At 37.4% G+C, this 18,669-nt stretch overlaps 2 protein-coding genes across 2 annotated transcripts in view; one reads left to right on the forward strand and one right to left on the reverse strand.

Annotated features, from left to right (window-relative positions):
• The first annotated feature begins 3,922 nt into the window (after positions 1-3,922).
• ogna (osteoglycin, paralog a) lies at positions 3,923-15,451 on the forward strand. Its single transcript, XM_014332237.2, has 6 exons — positions 3,923-4,260; positions 9,189-9,252; positions 11,082-11,246; positions 12,099-12,301; positions 12,692-12,784; positions 13,740-15,451. The coding sequence occupies exons 1-6, from the start codon at positions 4,105-4,107 to the stop codon at positions 13,908-13,910; spliced, it is 852 nt and encodes a 283-aa protein (XP_014187723.1). The 5' UTR covers positions 3,923-4,104; the 3' UTR covers positions 13,911-15,451.
• Positions 15,452-15,715: 264 nt separating this feature from the next.
• The window catches only part of LOC121814202 (centromere protein P), a 27,939-nt gene continuing 24,985 nt past the window's right edge, over positions 15,716-18,669 (reverse strand). Inside the window, exon 6 of the mRNA XM_042218955.1 lies at positions 15,716-17,903. Within this exon, the coding sequence (XP_042074889.1) occupies positions 17,714-17,903 (190 nt within the window). The 3' untranslated portion in view covers positions 15,716-17,713. The remainder of the gene's footprint in view (positions 17,904-18,669) is intronic.

Raw genomic sequence — 18,669 nt, forward strand, 5'->3', positions numbered from 1 at the left:
CCCCACATGTTCTGAGAAATGTTGGATGTAAACATCTTTTGCTGTTTACAAGAAAACCCCACTGGGCGTCTTTAGCGTGCACAGAACATGACTGGGTGACTGTTGTTAAATTTGATTTCGGACACTTAGACCAAGTCCAGTACAGTCTCAAAAAAATGGTGTTGCTAGTTAAAAGAATAAAATCTTTCTCTCTTGTCCAACTCTCAAGGCTGAGTTTACAACCCTTTCGCTTTCATTTAGTCATCCACCAGGTCAATCAACACAGGAATTATTTTCTGTGTTCGTGTTTCTGCAGTGGTACACAAGAATTCAATGGCTTTAAAAAGGTTTATTCATGTTCACAAACAGATTGAGCGTGACAGAAACATTCCCAACACGGCGGGAATAATGTGCGTTTAGTGTGTTATTGTGGGTGGCTTTCCCCAGTGACTTCCTTTGTTGTGGAGTGAAATACCAGTGAAACACCCTGACAGCCCAACTGTGGTATAGAAAATTAGTGACAGTAAAAACATTCTCTAGTTGCTGGCCCTCTTCCCAGAGTCATAAAAGTTTAAAGGTGTTCATAATTGCTAACACACCTGTAACAGTCTGGGCTCATGTTCCTTGGATGTTTATATCTGGGCCCCCTTCTTTTTTCTCTACGAAGGCTGAGATGGTCACATGTTTCCTATTTAACCATTTTCCTCTTACACTTCAGTCATTTCTCTTCAGCTTTACTTGTTTATAGAGAAGTACTGCCTTTTATAGAGCATTTTAATTTCAATATTTTTTTTATGAAAAACACACAGACACACACAAAGTAAATTTCTTAAGAACTGCTCTGGACAAGTCCAACATTTCTGTGATTTCTCTGACAAGAACAGCTGGACCTCAACAGCTGTTAAATAGCCTGAGAGTCTCTCTGGTTTTATTACTAAGAATCTCTTGGCCTTTCTGCTTTGGAAAATACTCCCATAGGTTTTTCCTTTTTTCTTCATTTCCCAGCAATTCTGCTTTTAATTTATTTGTGACATTTTTCATGTTTACCATATTAGCTGTTATTTATTGATGTCTTATTGCCAATTAAGTACTTTATTACACTTTTAAAACACAAGCCTGTGGAAGTCCGACCGATGCTAAAATAAAGAGGTGTATTGATTAAAATGATGAACAGCTGAGATATGACCAGTATGCTGAGTGCATAGATCCTTGTTTTATGTTAGCATTTGCTGTGCCCACTTTTCTCTCATCAACCAGAAAACAAGAACACATTCACATTTTGCCTTAAGTTTTACTGCTTGGCAAAAATTTTAAATGATAAATAATTAATTTGCATACTTGAACTCCTTAACTTGAGGCACCAACTCTAAACCTGTGTCAATTTATTGTCTTACAGCAAAGTGCTTTGGCCTTAAACATGGTTCACACCCTCCCCCCCAGTTATGTCAGGCAACAGACTGCTCTGAATACGGTCTTCAAGAGGGCTAAAACTGAACTCTGTGTGACATTAGGCTGTTCTTATGTCAACATGACCAATGTAAGGGAAACATATCGATAACAGTGAGAGAGGTTCAAAGTCAGCTGTTGTAATGGTCTTGCGACCAAGTAAAATGTGACTGCTGCTATGATGTTACTCTATTAACCATCCAACAGCTAATATCCAAATACATCAAATCTGATGTCATACCTAAGCTTACCTATTACATGCATTTGGATGGACTGCAGTTAACTTATACAAATCATACTGGGTTTTAAGGCAAAAATACAAGAAATTTAATCATCAATTGCAAGCATTTTATTGTTTACAGTTGCATGGTAAGGTTTGTATTGGACTGTCTTTACAGGAAACTGCTTGCAAGACCAGAAGTTTTACTTTACCTTTGATACAAATGATTCCTTGCTATAACAGTCTGTTTAATCTACTGGTCAGTCAGCCTGTGATTTCAATTGTTGAATGAAATACCTCTAAATGCCTCTATGCCATTTAGGCACCATAAAAATATTATAATTTTTTATACAAATAATATCTAGTGTCCTCCCACACCACTTTTGAACATATGTACCCAAGAACTTAAGACCTAAATGCAACCAAAAACTATATAAATGAGAAGTCCCAACACAAAGCTTATACATCAGAAAGCAGGACTCAAACTAAAACGTTCAAAGAAGAGAAGCATTTGAACATTTGAACAACATTTTCATTCAAGACACCCCAACATCAGGAAGGAAGAAATAAAGAAACCAAATGCTCCTGCTGGAGGGAATGTCCTGGGCCCAGGCTCACCCAGTCACGAGTCCTCAGTTTAACTGATAAAGCGCCTTTGGTCAGCAACAGTAGGACAGTGGTTCTGACAGAACACTTTTTTAACACTTGCACTGCTTTAAAACTTAATAAAATAACATCAAAGGCTAGTATGCTTACCATCTTGAATGATTCTACAATAAGTCAAGTCTATGAAAAACGCACAATGACTTCAAGGGAGATGAAGACATAGTCTGTGCACAGCTGTTTATGCTACATCATATCCAAAGTAAAGAATTGCTTCTCAGATATTACTCCCGTAATTTCACAAACAGGATAACAAATGAAGGTAAAAAAAAAAAATCATCATAAAGTGTATCAGTAACATGTTAGACTATGAGCCTCTACAGTAGCTTCAGGCAACTGGAAATGTCACATGTGGAAATGTCACACACAAATGTCATATGGTTTCACTATAAGTATTACAGTTTAAGTTTTAAACAGTGACCGAAACATCAAAAGCCAAAATTGTGGCCCAACTAGGGCATAAAGCGAACCATGAATTTTGAATAATCATTACACCCTAACTTATACAAGATTAAAAGTGGGTAAGGTGCCCACAGGACATCCTTAACGGGATCTGACAAGACAGTCCTTAAGTAAACCAATATTTGCTTTTAGGTATTATACAATATTGCTAGAGGGGGAAAAAATTAAATACAAAAAACACTCAGCAGATGCTTAAAGTCCTTTGAGAAGCAAGTCTCTGGGCACTCATTTTGGTAGTTAATTTAAAGAATGACATAAATTACCTTTAATTTCAGTGGTCATGGAGACATAAGGACTGCATGTATAGAATTATCAGTCAAATCTGCCAAAAGCCACTTATAATTTGCTGACTTAATAAGGCTTTAAAAATCTTTTTTTCCACAATTGACGGTTTCCCATCATCATCATCATCATCATCATCATCATCATAATCTGCCACAGATTTTAATTCCAGACTGAGTGCCATGACTATCACTTGCAATGGCTGCTTGAATCAAGCAGCATTCTTCCAAAAATTTAATGTGAATCTTAAAGAAGACTGTTACGTCCCTCTGCAGCCCCCAATCATCATTAATTAAAAAAGTAAGTTCTATCTATACAACTGCGTAGATGATTGTTATGGCTTCATATCAGCAGAGAGCAGATCATTTTTTGTTAATAATTTTAAAATGATGATATGACTAACTAAAAGCAGTTCCAGCCTGAAACATTAGTTACTGAGAGAGCTGTCCAGAAAGAAAACACGAATATTGGTAAATCCCAGCCTATAAGAAGTGCTTACTTGATGGCTGTTAAATGAATTGTCTGACCAACGGCTAAGAGAATAACATAGTAGGAGAAGAAGAAAAACACTGATCCAGCCTAATGAAAGATAGGTTGGTTATTATAAGTCATTACAGAGTGGCTGGGCAGAGACCACAGACATTCCTTCTGACAAAAAACACTCACACTTTGGTTGTCAACTTTCGGTTTTTCTGCTTTCTCTGCATATTTTTTTCCTGTACACACTTAGGGACATTTAGGAGAAAAATGGACACTTTATTCTTTCTCATCATTTTCCATATGTGCCTCATTTTGGTGTGTGCGCTTCTCACTGTACATCCTGTCTGTGTCCAAGTCTGTCTCTCAGCAGATGGATGGTGGGTGGTCAGGAAAGGGTTAAGTGCTGCGCTCTATAAACTCTGCTTTAAGAGTCTGCTGAAAGCTACTGGTTCAGCCTTTAAATAGAGTCATTTGACACATTCAACCAGGGGCTTGTGGCAAAAAGCAGCTGCTGACCCAAACTCAGACTTTAAGGCGAGCTGGTGTGTCTGCATCACACTGTTTTGGACAGCATGAAGACGCTCTTTTTCACCTGTATGCTGGTGCCATGGCTGGTGGCAGCCTCAGCCAGGACTTTCGACCACGACTCACAGCTGATACCAGGATCTCTAGCTGGCAGTCAACTGAATGGATACTTCAGTGACTATTTAAAATCAAGGAGGGCTAGGGTGAGAACTTTATTATTTGTATTATTATTTCTTTGGGATGGATTTATGGGATTATATCTACTACTTTTGGTGTTTTCTTTTATTTTTCTAGCCTTTTTTAATTTGTTAAAGTTTTGTCATTTTTTTTAATCAAGATATTAAAGAGTTTGTTTTGACAGCATTAACTTAGAAGATCATTTTTTACATTTGTCACAGTGTTAAATAATGACAAAAGGTGGTTATTTTGACACACCAAAGATAAATAATTCCAATAATGACCAGGCGTGCATATTGAGGTAAATCAAAGGCACAAGGATAATATTCTTATTCTTAATGAATAAGAGGCATAGTTTCAAGACTGCAGTGAAACCAGACAAAACCAGAAAACTTTATTGAGAGCAGGTTGGAAAAATGAAAAAGCAATTTGAACAATGCTTTACAAAGAGGGAGAAAGAAGGTTTGCTTAATAGCTGGGCACATTCAAAATCAATTAATTCTACTACATTACACAAGCAATAATTAATCCACTTCATGGTTTAGTTGATAATCCACTTTCTGCTACTTGGTATTGGCAGCATCTGTTAGCACTTCATTTCACTGTCCTCCTCTTCTAACAGATAATCCATTAAGCTCACAGCTCCAACACACATACACAACCCATTTCTGTGGAGTCTTACCAAAACACAACCCTGGGTCGACCACACTAACCCTGTTCTAACCGCACTAACCCCCTTAAGAAATATTTGGATGGAATAAAACCAAAATCTGGTCTGATTTCTCCTTCAGAAAACACTTGAAGGAAGAGAAAAACCCACAAACAATCCACAGGGAGAGAGAGAGTGAGACAAATGTGGAGTGTGACAACACAATACAGCTATGGAACCATAACTTCAGTTTGAATACCAGCTGCTTTTCATTTTTCAGTGACAGACCTTATACCTATTGGTGCTGCTACAATTAGCTATTTACCAAAAGGTTATCATGTTAACTTTTTAATCCACAATGTGCAAAGCTCTTCTTCTTTCTTTCAACTGGCTCGAGACCAGGTCAGTTGGTTTAGGGACTCAGCAGTAGCAACGGAGCCTGTATTTTGCTCAAGGTTATTCAATAATGATGCTATTTGTTTATGAGTTATGTACCAGTATTCTAGTTTCCTTCTCTAATGCTTAATGTTTGCAAACATGCTTTTTTGAGGCGCCTTCGTCTTCACTCAGCTAGAAGACTGAAATATAACTCAAACTAAAAACGGTCAGCCATGTCACAAGTTCTTTTGTTGTACAACTAGATGAAGAAAGCTAGCATATTTTTTTCTTTGCAGTAACCTCCAGCAGCATATTGCTTTGTTCCATCACCTTATAAGACACTTTCAAACAATCACACAGCAAATGGCCAAAGACCTTTTGAATTATTCCAGATTTGTGGTTTTCCAATTGCCTTTTATGTTTATGTTAAATTAGGGTAGGTCCACTGCCTCAAATCTCAAAACATACCTAGACTTTTTTTAACGCTAAAAACTAACATATCGTTTCTTCATCTGTAAAGTGTAAAGTGTAAAGTGTAAAGTGTGCATGTTAGTCCCCGTAGGGAAATAGTTCCTCTGCATTTAACCCATTCACCCAGTGAAGCAGTGGGCAGCCACCAATGCAGCGCCCGGGGAGCATCTGCGTAGCCATATGGGTCCATATAACTTAAATTCGAGTTTTGTGCTTTATAGGTACTGTATAGTTCTCCATCTTCGGTCGTGTTCTTAGTATAAGCATGCTCACATAGAAAATCTCCAAAAATCCAAAAAGAGGAGTTTCTTCATTTTGAAAACCTCACATAATTTTTTCTATCATGGGATTTGTCCAATATGTGGTTTCCATGCACCATGAAATGCCCTTAAGAATGCACAAAACCCACCTACCTAATTCTCTTTAGTTTTCAAGTTGCAGCACTACAATATTACCCAGGTTTCAGTTCACAAACCCTGGTTGGTCACTATCTCAGTCACTGGGAGTACTTCAGAAGACAAGTTCTGACCATATATGAACAGTATCATACATCAGAGCCAGCAACTTCGGACAATAAATTCCCCACATTCCCACAAACAGACTGGAATTACTATAGCTTTTTTCTTGTCTTACTGACAGCTAGGGCTGAACGATTATGGAAAATAATCTAATTGCGATTTTTTGCCCCAATATTGCGATTGCGATGCGATATGCGATTATTTTTTAAGGTCTTTGTCTTCTGTATTATTAAACAAAGACAAGCAATACATCATATAGTATGGCCAATACTATATTACATTAATTTTAAACTGTTCTTTCCTGGAAGACAGACCTCTGTTATGATGACATGAGGTGATGCATGAATTGATGACTGACATTTTTATTTAACTTCTTCAATCACAACAGTATATTTGAACATACACAATAGTTTATTTTTAGCTTACAAACATCTGAGCATAAAGTGCTGACAAGGAACCCTGGTGTAAACATTAAAATGAAAGTCAGTACAATGTGCAGATTGCAGAAATATACATAAAAAAAAATCAGTGGCTTTACCACACTCAGTTTTTCGACATCTGTGAACTACTAGACAGTCATTCAATTAAAAAATAATATTAAATAAATAAAACTAATAAATAAAAAATACACACATCTTACTGATCTCTGCAGTCAGTAACATTACACATAAAGTGCAAACATAATAGCAATTGTATAAACACACACACAAACACGCCTTTAAAACTTAAAGGCGTGAAATTGGACGGTCTAGCCTTCTGACTAGTTCTGATTAGCGTCACCGCTGTCTCGGTGGAGTTTAATAAACTCGGCCGTCTGCTTCTTGCTATCTAAAATATAACCAGACACTGGTGTAAATTCTCGACTGTCTCATACTTCTGTTTAATCAGTTTTCTGTTTGACGTTTAGTCAGCTGTGTGAAAACCAAGGAGGAACCCACCCGGGGGATTAATAAAGTTTTATTTTATCTAATCTAATAACTTTAATCTCAGCCAAACCGATTTACTCACGAACAAACAAAACACTGAAAAAAGCCCAACAATAACATTTTTAGGTTGTCTAAGTGACTTATATATTACGTTTAACCCGAGCAGCGAAACTCCGCGGTGATCTGAAAATGATGTGCCGGGAGTTGTGCCGTTCTCGGCCGCATCAGTAACCCTTGAGCTCCCGGCTAGCTGTCGAGCTGGTGGGTAGCAGACGCCTCTGAAAACGTCGAAGCACTTTTGCAAATATGGGATATCTTGATAAACCGAGCAGATATTTGATGTTTACACAACTACTTTCTCGCCTGAAAATATGTTAAAAGTTTATTTTGTGACCCAGAAAGATTAGTATGAGTAATTTTAAAACTTAGTAGCGGCCGCCATTGCTGGAAACTGGAGTTTGGCTGGGCCGCGCTATGAATTCTGGGATATGGTAGTAATTTGGACAGCCTTCGGCGCGTCGCTGTGACGTAATCGGTCTACAAATGCGGCCTCAGGAGGATGCAGCCCATGAATTTGGACATGTCCAGAGTATAATCGCAGCCTTTGCGGTTAGAAAATTGCACTTGATCATGTCGCGATATTATCGCAAATGCGATATATCGTTCAGCCCTAATACAGCTCAAAGTTCTCTACACTACAACTTACATTTACCCATATACGCATACAGCGCTTTATTCTAAGCACTTCATGTGTCTTACATCCACAGGTAGTTTACCCCATTTAACCTTACATGTAAATGTCTGGACTGAGAGTAGCCAGATTACCTGAAGGAGACCTACAAAGGCACAAGGAGAACACAAAATCCACATTCCTGTTGGCCTCAGCTAACTATGGTGTTGAACTGTCTCGCTGTAAAGCGATACTGCTAACCACTGTAGTAAAAAAAAAAAGAAAAAAAAAAGAAAGAAACAATTTCCTCAAGTTCTCAGCCAGTATCCACTTGGAGGTTGGCTACTGTGTCACAAATTGCAGCATCTTCATTCATTTTAGAAAAGGAATGCTGTATTGGCATACTGACGGAGAATATGTTGCAACTCGGGTCAAAGCAAAGCTACAAAAAAATCTGGCTAATCCATCGCACAATAGAGACAAACATCCAATAGTGTACTGATCTCGCCAGTCACACAATTCCCAACACGGATTCCTGCTGAAACCCACCTGGAGACTGTAGACCATAGGTGTCAAACTCTGGCCCGCGGGCCAAATTTGGCCCGCAGCCTAATTACATTTGGCCCGCGAAGCCAAACCAAATTACTATTAGAGCTGGCCTACTGGTATTATACAGCTAATATATATATTGTTTAGTATTAAGCTTTGCTTGTTCCATATTCAGTTTTTCAGCAAAACGTGTTTGAGTCCATAAGAAAAGATTCATTCTTATATCTGGAGGAATAAATATATTTCAATAAATATTAACGTTAGCCCGCGACTTTGTTCCAGTTTTGAGTTTTGGCCCACTGTGTATTTGAGTTTGACACCCCTGCTGTAGACCATGATAACTGGCCTGAGTTGAAAAATTCTGGCTTCTGGTTTCTTGATCTACAGTGTTGCAGTGTTACTAAACCCTCAAAGAGCTGTAAATGAAACTAGACATACTGGTTCATCTTCTTACTTGCACTTTTTGCAATATGAACCTACCAAAACAGGCAGCTGTAATGTTTACAGTCTCATTATGTCAAAGCTAAGTACACAGCAACCCTGTATAACTAACAGCTGATGAAAAGCTCAGGCTCATGAATTTCTTATAGCTAGCTGCTGCAAGTTGAGCCAAGCACAAGGCAATGCATATACTTTTACAGTGTTGTATAACATTTATTTGGTTCCTACCTCAAATTTGATATACTGTAATATTTAAGCATTTTTCCAAACTGACCTAACCCTAGCAGTGTTGATGTTTTGCTCTAGCCAATGATCTGGCCGTTATATGAACAGGCCATGTTTTCTCCTGCAGAGGGCGCTGCCTCCTGCTGATGAACCTGATGACAACCCAATTACAGCGGAAGCAGATGCCGCTGGTAAGAGAAAGACCTACTCTACCTGCACCTAATGTCACACACAAGAAAATGCATCTCAGATTTGATCTTTCTTAGACCTTCATAGTATTGTTAAAGTCGACGAACAATGAACATTCCTTGGACCAAGATTACGAACTACACCAAGAGTATGAACCAGATCAAGGTCCTTTTGTCTGGGTTAACATTCAAGCTTTCGCCTTTGGTTGTTTGAAATCACGAGCACATGCTGGCAAGGAACTCCATAATGCTGAGGTGGATAACAATATCTTGATGCAATTCATAGTGTCCATAACAATAAATCCTTTGAGTATCTCAGACAGCTTAGGTTTTTGTAAGGGTTTAATACATATTAAGTTGGGTATACACTGTGAGATTTTGGAATGTGAAAGAACACGAAAGAATTAAAACAGTATCTTTGGCCTTGGCTCCAAAACAGCAGTCCTATTGTGCATAGTAAGAGAAGTTCAAAGTTGTCCATCTAACCTGAAAGGACACCTGGAACAAAATTTAAACACCACTCACATTGTGAGATGAATATCCTAAATTTCTGACACTGCTTCATATTTACACTTGTGGGAAAACAAAACTAAACTAAATATAAAACTAAATGCCTTAACAGATTATTGCTGCTTACTTGTGTTTACCAAGGACTGACATTGAAAAGAGAGTTTAGTGACTACAATAAACTACGCTAAATACTACTACTACTTGTACTACTAAAGACTACTGATGGAAACTGTATAGCCCAGATAAACTTATTTGTAATGTACATTTAAAAATAAAGGTTAAATAAAGGCCTATACCTTGGAACTGAAGATACAAAAAAAAGATATTATCTCTCTCTCTCTCTCATATATATATATATATATGTGTGTGTGTGTAAGAGAGAGAGAGAGAGTGCTGGGGCACTGTATTTTCTGTGCTTGTATGGGTTTCATTTGAGTGCTCTGGTTTCCCCCACAAGCCAAAGACATACTTCTTAAGTTATAATTGCTTGTTCTTAATAATTCTTTACGTTGTTTGTGTCACAACAGTCAGATATTTAAATGTCTGACCTCCATGGGGTAAACATCTGTTAATCTAATAGTCCTAGTGTAAATTTATGGTAGTCTGTCTCTATGTATTGCCCCTGTGATCAACTGCCCAGGGTGTACCCTGCCTCTTGCCATCTCCTGAGACATACTCCAGTGCCCATACTTGGACAAATGGTTAAGACAAAGGATGAAGATTTTGTTGATAAGAGTAGGATTTGAAATTTTGGGGGTCCTGGGAGAGGAGATTTAAAAGATCCCATCACGCACTCTCTCTCTCTTATATATGTATATATTAGAGAGAGAGAGATAGAGAGATAGAGAGAGATAGAGAGAAGAGAGAGAGAGAGAGGAAGAGAGGGAGAGAAGAGATAGATAGATAGAGAGATAGATAGATAGATAGATAGATAGATAGATAGATAGATAGATAGATAGATAGATAGATAGATAGATAGATAGATAGATAGATAGATAGATAGATAGATAGATAGATCAGTGCTGTGTTTTGAACACAGCAAGGAAGAATTTACTACCTTGCCTCATAAACAGAGTTACTGGTTAAAGTAGAAAAAAGAAATTAAGACATTATAGACTACACAAGTAAGAAATATATGGTTTGACAGAATTGTTTGGGTTCTGAAACTGAAAAGGTTTGGACGTTTTTTGTCTTAGGTAAAAACAATACCATTAAAATTGATCACTTAGTTGCAAAAAAAGCAATTACTTATGGCTTAAATGTAGTAAGGCTATATGGACTTTGAAGGCGCCTTGGTTTTTATGGATGCCTTTGTGTTGCAGACCTTCCCACCTGTCTGCTGTGTGTGTGTCTGACTGGCTCGGTGTACTGTGAGGAGGTCAGTCCAGACATGACCTCCATTCCCACACTACCTAAAGAAACAGCCTATCTGTATGCACGCTTCAACAAAATAAGAAAGATCAAAAACAAAGACTTTGCTCAAATTGGTAAGTCTTAACATGGTTACTCCAGAGTTTGTTGATTAATCCATCTGTTCAAAACTCAAGTTTCTGCTTAACATTCAGCAATTTAAAATAAATAAATAAATAAATAAATAAAAAAAAATTGTTTTTTAATGGGACGTAGTCAGTTGTTGGACACAGATTCACAACAGGATATTATGTTAAGTGCTGGGGCACTGTATTTTCTGTGCTTGTATGGGTTTCATTTGAGTGCTCTGGTTTCCCCCACAAGCCAAAGACATACTTCTTAAGTTATAATTGCTTGTTCTTAATAATTCTTTACGTTGTTTGTGTCACAACAGTCAGATATTTAAATGTCTGACCTCCATGGGGTAAACATCTGTTAATCTAATAGTCCTAGTGTAAATTTATGGTAGTCTGTCTCTATGTATTGCCCCTGTGATCAACTGCCCAGGGTGTACCCTGCCTCTTGCCATCTCCTGAGACATACTCCAGTGCCCATACTTGGACAAATGGTTAAGACAAAGGATGAAGATTTTGTTGATAAGAGTAGGATTTGAAATTTTGGGGGTCCTGGGAGAGGAGATTTAAAAGATCCCATCACCCACCAGTAGGAAAAATTATTAATCTAGTGCAAAAATTTCAACCTTGTAAGTCAGAGTTTGCATATCTTGCCCTTTGCAGCACAGATATCTTCTTCATTGTAAACAGTCAACTATTATCTATACTAACCAAGGGACATGATAAGTCATTATTTGTACTGTATGACTTAGCTTTTAGTCATATGTATCAACTGCATGTTCACTTTTCTGTAATTGATGAAAGTAGCACAACTTCTTTGTTTCTTTTTTTTTTTAAACCCTCACCTATCAACAGTGACTTTAAAGAGGATCGACTTGACAGGGAATTTGATCTCCGAGATTGAAGATGGAGCCTTCTCCAAGCTAACCCTCCTGGAGGAATTGTCTCTGGCTGAGAATCAGCTGGTCAAACTTCCTGCACTCCCTGCCAAACTCACATCTTTCAATGCCAACTACAACAAACTCAAAACCAAAGGAGTGAAGGCTAATGCTTTCAAGGTACATCATGACCTCTACCAACAAACAACCAACTCTGGTGACTGATTTGGAGATAAAAAATCTAAAAAGTTTTACTAAAACATACAAACTGACAATGAGCCATGTCAACTGTCCTTAGCAGTGATCGCAAATATTTTACATGCTCCTGAAAGGGTAAATAATCTTGTTAACCACCTAATTGTATAAATGCTCCAAGATACTATACTTTCCAGGTGAGATGAATATCAATGCTTGAATTTCTCAAAATGTTACCAGAGAATTATGACAAGGTATTATCTTTATATACAGTACACCATCAATTCAACACAGTGTTAGTACAACTAACTACTAAAGTTGATGTGTCTTGGCAGTCCAACTTTCTTTCTCCAAATCTTTTTTTGTTTCCAACAGAAACTCACCAAGCTGGTTAACCTGTACCTGTCCGACAACATGCTGGAGGCTGTTCCATACATCCCAGAGAGTGTTCGGATCTTACATCTTCAGGTTTCCATGTTTTATTAACATTGTATATAAAAATACATTGATTTTGGTCACCAGTGACATCATCAAATTGGTACACAACTTGTGTTCTAGAGTAGGGTTTGATAAACTTCTCCATAGGGGCCTACTGTACTGAGTTCCACAGTAGAAACGCATACTGTGTGGCCCAAATGCAACAGCACTACTGCCAAATGGATTAAAGGAATGGTGCAGTTCCAGCATTTGCTAGTATGCACGAGGCTCCATGCAGATGCATGCCAACCAATTTTTCGTGCCCACTCAGGAACATCTGCCAAGATGCACACAATGCACTTGCTATGCATGTGTGTAAATTTCAAAGAGCTATGAAAGGAAAGACTGTCTGTGGCGTCTGCAGCTGTTTGTGTCCATGCCTACAACTGAGCATGGGTTTGCTTAGAGACAGTTAATTCCCTGTCTACCATCATGAAAAGACTGAATGTGTGCTATTTCAGCAGGAGAGCTTTGTTGCCTGTCATAACTTGTGACCATTAAGTACATGAATATCAGCCTTTATGTTTTTTAATATGTGTAAAAAGAGCTTATTTGCCTTTCATCCACACACACTCGGTGACTCAAAAGCTTTGGAATGAACTAGTCTCTGCAACCCCAGTTATATTAGACACAAATTTAAAGTCAGACTAGAATGCCCTCCTTCTGTTTTCTCTCATTCTGAGATGATGACAGATCAATGTGGTCACCCCTACATTCACATCCAGACTGATCTCTGTTGCAAGTACTGGTCATATGTAAGAATGCCAAAATTAAAGTACAGCATGACTTTATTAGTTACTTTTGGGAATCACTCTACCCATTGTTGATCTCCAAGATCCATATCCGTTGGTACAACCCTTTTCTAGATTAAATTTAAAACCTGTAATTTTTATTAAAAGTGAGGTGTAAAAAAAGACTCTACCAATATTATTTTATTTTCTTCCAGAACAACAACATCACTGAGGTCAATGTGGACACCTTCTGCAGGTCCAATGACACCTATTACCTACGACCAAGTCTTAATGAGGTCCGCCTTGATGGCAACCCAGTGGTGCTGTCAAAATACCCCGACAACTTCACCTGTATGAAAGTACTGCCTGTTGGAAAGTACCGTTGAGGAGACTGAAATTTAACTATACTCCCTTTGTTGCTGATGGAAGTTTTCCCACAACAAAGAGCTGGGAGACACCATGGTATTTTGGATTTGTGGAGCTGGTCCCACAGATGTCAACGTTTTTACTTCGGCAAACCTACAATCAGCATGTATCAGGTCAAAATCAAACCTCTGACTGGACTGAAGGTGTACATTAACTCACCTAAAGGCCTTTTACTGACTGGTGGGCAGTAAAGGAAATTTCATCAGTGTAATTAATCTCAATATGCTTCAAACAACCAGTTTGTCTAACCACATTTAAAATTAGTGTTTCTACCTGTAATCAAAATAACAGAGTCAAAGCCGGCTGTCATGTATACTTGGCTTAATCCCTTATGTCTTTAAAATAACTGTAATGTGGTGTATTACCCTTGGTGCACTGAAACATTTTACACCTGCACACGCATAACCATTGAAGTGGCAGTATTTGTTAGATTGTTGCAATTTCTAAGGCTTAAATCCCACAAGGACTTTCCTGGTAGCCTTAAAGCACCCTTTTCACAGGTAATAAAATGCTACTACAACTACTATAATCCTATAAATGAGTGCAGCAGTTTTAACAGTTCTACACTGACAGTCCAAGTTGTTGTTTCATTTTGACCTGCTGATTTACTACATGGATGAACCAATCTTAACAACAACAAAAAAAATCCCAAAACAAACAAAACTACTTGTGACCTTGAAACAACAGAAACACCTGCTGTCACAAACGAAGAGGCTTTCTTGCAGCCCAATGTCTTCACATTGTTAGTAGACTGTATCTAATTGTGAGCAGTAAGAAAATGTATTTATATTTCAAGTTATTTACTGTAAGCATCTTCATTTTTGCTGTTTTTGCTCATCTAAACAACTGACTTTTAACGCAAAATCTGACATTTCGAAGTTTTACCTAAAATTAGCAACAAAATACTACATCAAAAACAATAGATCTAAATGAATGGACCCAAGGCAGATTTTTCAGATTTACCTCTGAGTAAAGGGCACTCAATATATGACTGAAGTGCAGTTTAATTGATGCATTAGTGATTATAATAATGTTTTATTTTTAAAGTTTCACATTCAGTTTCTTCACAATTAAATTGTCACAGCTGAATGAAAATTGTGGTACAAAAAGTATATTTAGACATTTTTAGTAAAGCCAAATCGAAACATTCTTGTGCTGATAACTGACATAATTCATGCTGTCTGGTCTGTATGTTTAATCTAGGACTCTGGCACGTTCCTGTATGGGAAGATCCATATTTATCACAAACTGACTCTTCATGCAACCCTGTTTCGATCCATCTGTTTTCTAGTGAGCTGTTCCTATCTTTACTTGTCTTTAAGAAAGTCATTACTTGACATTTTAGAGTCCTGACAACAGGAGGGAAGAAGCAGGATTGAAGTAATTTTAGTTATACAAAAGGAATACTTGATATCTGCATGCTGATCTATATCAAGTAGATCTATATCTTCAATAGAACATTGTCACATGTCCAAAAAAAAAAAAAAAAAAAAAAACCCAACAACAACAACAACAACAACAACAATATCCTAACTGGCCACAAATCTGTGATCATTGTTAACATTCCTCTTTACGTTAACTGTATGTAGCTTTAAGATATATATTTTTTCTTTGCTGATTAAAAACTACATTTCTTGAAATACAAGAATATTGTGTAAATACGTTAACTAAGTGAAAAGTGTGTTTTGTTCTGCTATTGTGTGGATTAATTGCACTTTTCATTATTCCATTAGACTTAAGTATTTTGTGACTTACCTTTGTTTTCTTAATTTATAGACTCCAGCAGAAATGAACTGGGGAACAATGTATCTATGAATTATAGTAATGTGAAAGTTACTCCTCTTGCTTCTATAGTGTCTTACGTTTGTTCCCAACTCTTCCCTACCATTAATTAAAATTAATTTAGAGATTATTACTGATGTGAATAAGATAGTGGTGTACAGGAATATGTTACATGGCTATGTTTGAAGATATTCTAATAAAGTTCAACTTTTTTTAATATAATGTGTTTGAAATCAATATTAGAGTAAGCTTCACTTAAAAGCACTTTAGGTGGTTAGTTATACTAGAAATTTACTGTAGAAATGCCAGTTAATTTTGAAAAATAATATCGTTTTCAATATATAAATTATATATTACAACAACATGAATGATGTTATGTAAGGGGTTTTAGAGGTGTCGTATATAAAGTGGTTTTGGTTTGGAACTTGAGTTTTTACTTGTTGATATCACTGCTAAAAGGGACAAACACGTTTCATTTTTTTGGTGAGAATTTCATGTCAAAAGAATACATAAGGAATATATTTCTATATTTACTTAGAAAATTCACAACCATGTTAAATATGTATTTTGCCCACTCTAACGGTGTTTTCAAGCTGCTGACAGCTACTATGTGTCATTACACATTTATTACAATAGTAAAGTGAATAGTAGAAGATACTGATAATAGTCCTTTTGTGACAGCTGCAATGATGGCACAACCATCAACGTCAATCAGTGTTCACAGCGAGTTGACTACAAATACAAAGAACTGTGGATGAAGAAAACACCAGGGGTAAGTAACAATGTTGTGTTCGAGGCAAGTAACAGCTTGTACATTAGACAAGTGTGCATGCTCCAGCTAATGATAGTAAGTTCTTGGTCATAATAAAGTACTGGAAAGACAGAAGTCGATTTTTACTTCAAACCACTAGCACAATAAACACAAACAGCAAAACAAAAATTGCTGAACTCAGCATGTGGGTATTGGTTTATGCATGTGTGGAGAAATTTCCAACTACCTATCCACAATACCGAAAACCCAGTTAGCACTGAAATTGTATGTTGCTAATTATACCTGTTGTTGTGTACGACAGAAACTGCCTTGTTAATGCTATCCAGAAAAAACTTTAGGATTCTTGTGCAGAGATGTATGTCAGCTCCTCTGCTTCTGTATTTTTATATGTTTATTCCTCCAAGTACATGTTTTGTCTGTGTGTGTCATAAAAGCATGGAATACATAACAGCAAAACAGTTATGGCGGGAAATTTGTTTTTCCATACAAGACCTGAAAAAATGCAAGTAAAGCAAAATAAGAGTTTGGAACACATAGACCAGTATGGAAAATGTGGGTTAATCCTCCTTCAGCTCAGCCAACTTGGCAGAACTTTGCATTCTCCAAGTAAACAGGAGAATAGGTTCCACATTGCTTGTGCAGCTTGATGTACTATTTGATATTTCATTGCTACCTCTTCAACAAAGTCCCACCCTAATATCTCATATTATCATGCTCGCACCACTTCACACCTACAGCATTAACCCATGGTATTCTACGCTTTTCATTCCTCTTCAATTGTCTATCTCTGCAGTGTCACTTTTTGGAGGTGTTGTATTTTCACTATTTTCACTTTATAAAAAATATTCTCTGAAAATCAGATAACAGAAAAAAAGACAACTCACATAGAATAAAAAGGATGACCCATAATGATGAATCATCAACAGGAACATTTTTCCACCTATATCGATTCACCTAGGTATCCACATAGCCATTCTTTGTACATTCACCAAGTTTAACCTTAAGACATATGTCTCCATTAAATTTCTCTCACATTTAACCAAACCGCTCTTTAACTAGATAATCTATGTGCACTTCTTCACAATACCACTAGATGTCTACATGATCTCTCTGTATTTATTACCGACTACAATGGCCTACTTAGCCTGCTCAAAAGCAGAGGAGGATGCCTACTGGCAATATGTATGGGTCTGATTAGCTACTCTTAGCTCACGACGTACAGATCAGGTGGTTAAATTTGTTAGGTTTGTGAGGGCGAGTTTGCCGGACCGTCCATTTTGGTGCATGTGTGTTTTCACTTACTTGGAATTGTTGGAAAGTTCTGCTTCGGTCATCACATCTGTCTGAAAAAGTTCTTAAGGTCCTGAAGAATAGCAGAAGATCCCTGCTCTCCTCTACCCTGAAATTACATTGCACAGATCACTAAAGCAGTTTATTTAAGCCCCCCACCAAGTAGCCAAATGGCTCCAGCCCATGCCACATGAGTTTAACATTCATAGTTTGAGTCCAAACAGGGACCTTGTGCACCTCTCTCCTTTTGATTTTTGTATGCCAATTCGCCCTTACTGGGCCAACAAAGGCAGAATGCAAAAATCATTAAGAACACTTTTTTAAGCTATCACAATCCTCAACAGTATCCTGGAAATACTGATTCAAAGTGTGCATGCATGTTAGTGTGCGATTGTTTGAGAGTTTGCACTTAAAACACAGTACAAGCTTGATGGTATGGTTATTGCTTTGACAGGAATTTGGTCATAAACCAGGATAGTCACTCCATACAAATTTATTTTATGTAAGAGTAAATATCCTCCAGCAGCCTACAGATGGCTGGTTGTGGTGGTGGAGGAAAGCGGTTGCAGTGATGTCAAAGGGGGAGCAGGAAAATTTTGTAGCTTATTTAGAGTGTCAGGTTGGTTTGTTTGGTTGATGGTATGAGGAGAATGAGGCAAGTTACAACAATTGGAAATCATTACTGCCATTACAGGGAGTGCAGAATTATTAGGCAAGTTGTATTTTTGAGGAATAATTTTATTATTGAACAACAACCATGTTCTCAATGAACCCCATAAACTCATTAATATCAAAGCTGAATGTTTTTGGAAGTAGTTTTTAGTTTGTTTTTAGTTTTAGCTATTTTAGGGGGATATCTGTGTGTGCAGGTGACT

This window comes from Haplochromis burtoni, unplaced genomic scaffold (genome assembly GCF_018398535.1).
Source record: "Haplochromis burtoni strain Fernald_Lab_line unplaced genomic scaffold, NCSU_Asbu1 Contig_26, whole genome shotgun sequence".
NCBI classification, from domain to species: Eukaryota; Metazoa; Chordata; class Actinopteri; order Cichliformes; family Cichlidae; genus Haplochromis; species Haplochromis burtoni.

Bases quoted from the DNA above. Each gene is read 5' to 3' on its own strand.
- ogna (XM_014332237.2), top strand. From the start codon at position 4,105: ATGAAGACGCTCTTTTTCACCTGTATGCTGGTGCCATGGCTGGTGGCA. The intron at 4,261-9,188 runs GTGAGAACTTTA...TTTCTCCTGCAG, and splicing joins TAAAATCAAGGAGGGCTAGG to AGGGCGCTGCCTCCTGCTGA. The intron at 9,253-11,081 runs GTAAGAGAAAGA...TTTGTGTTGCAG, and splicing joins AGCGGAAGCAGATGCCGCTG to ACCTTCCCACCTGTCTGCTG.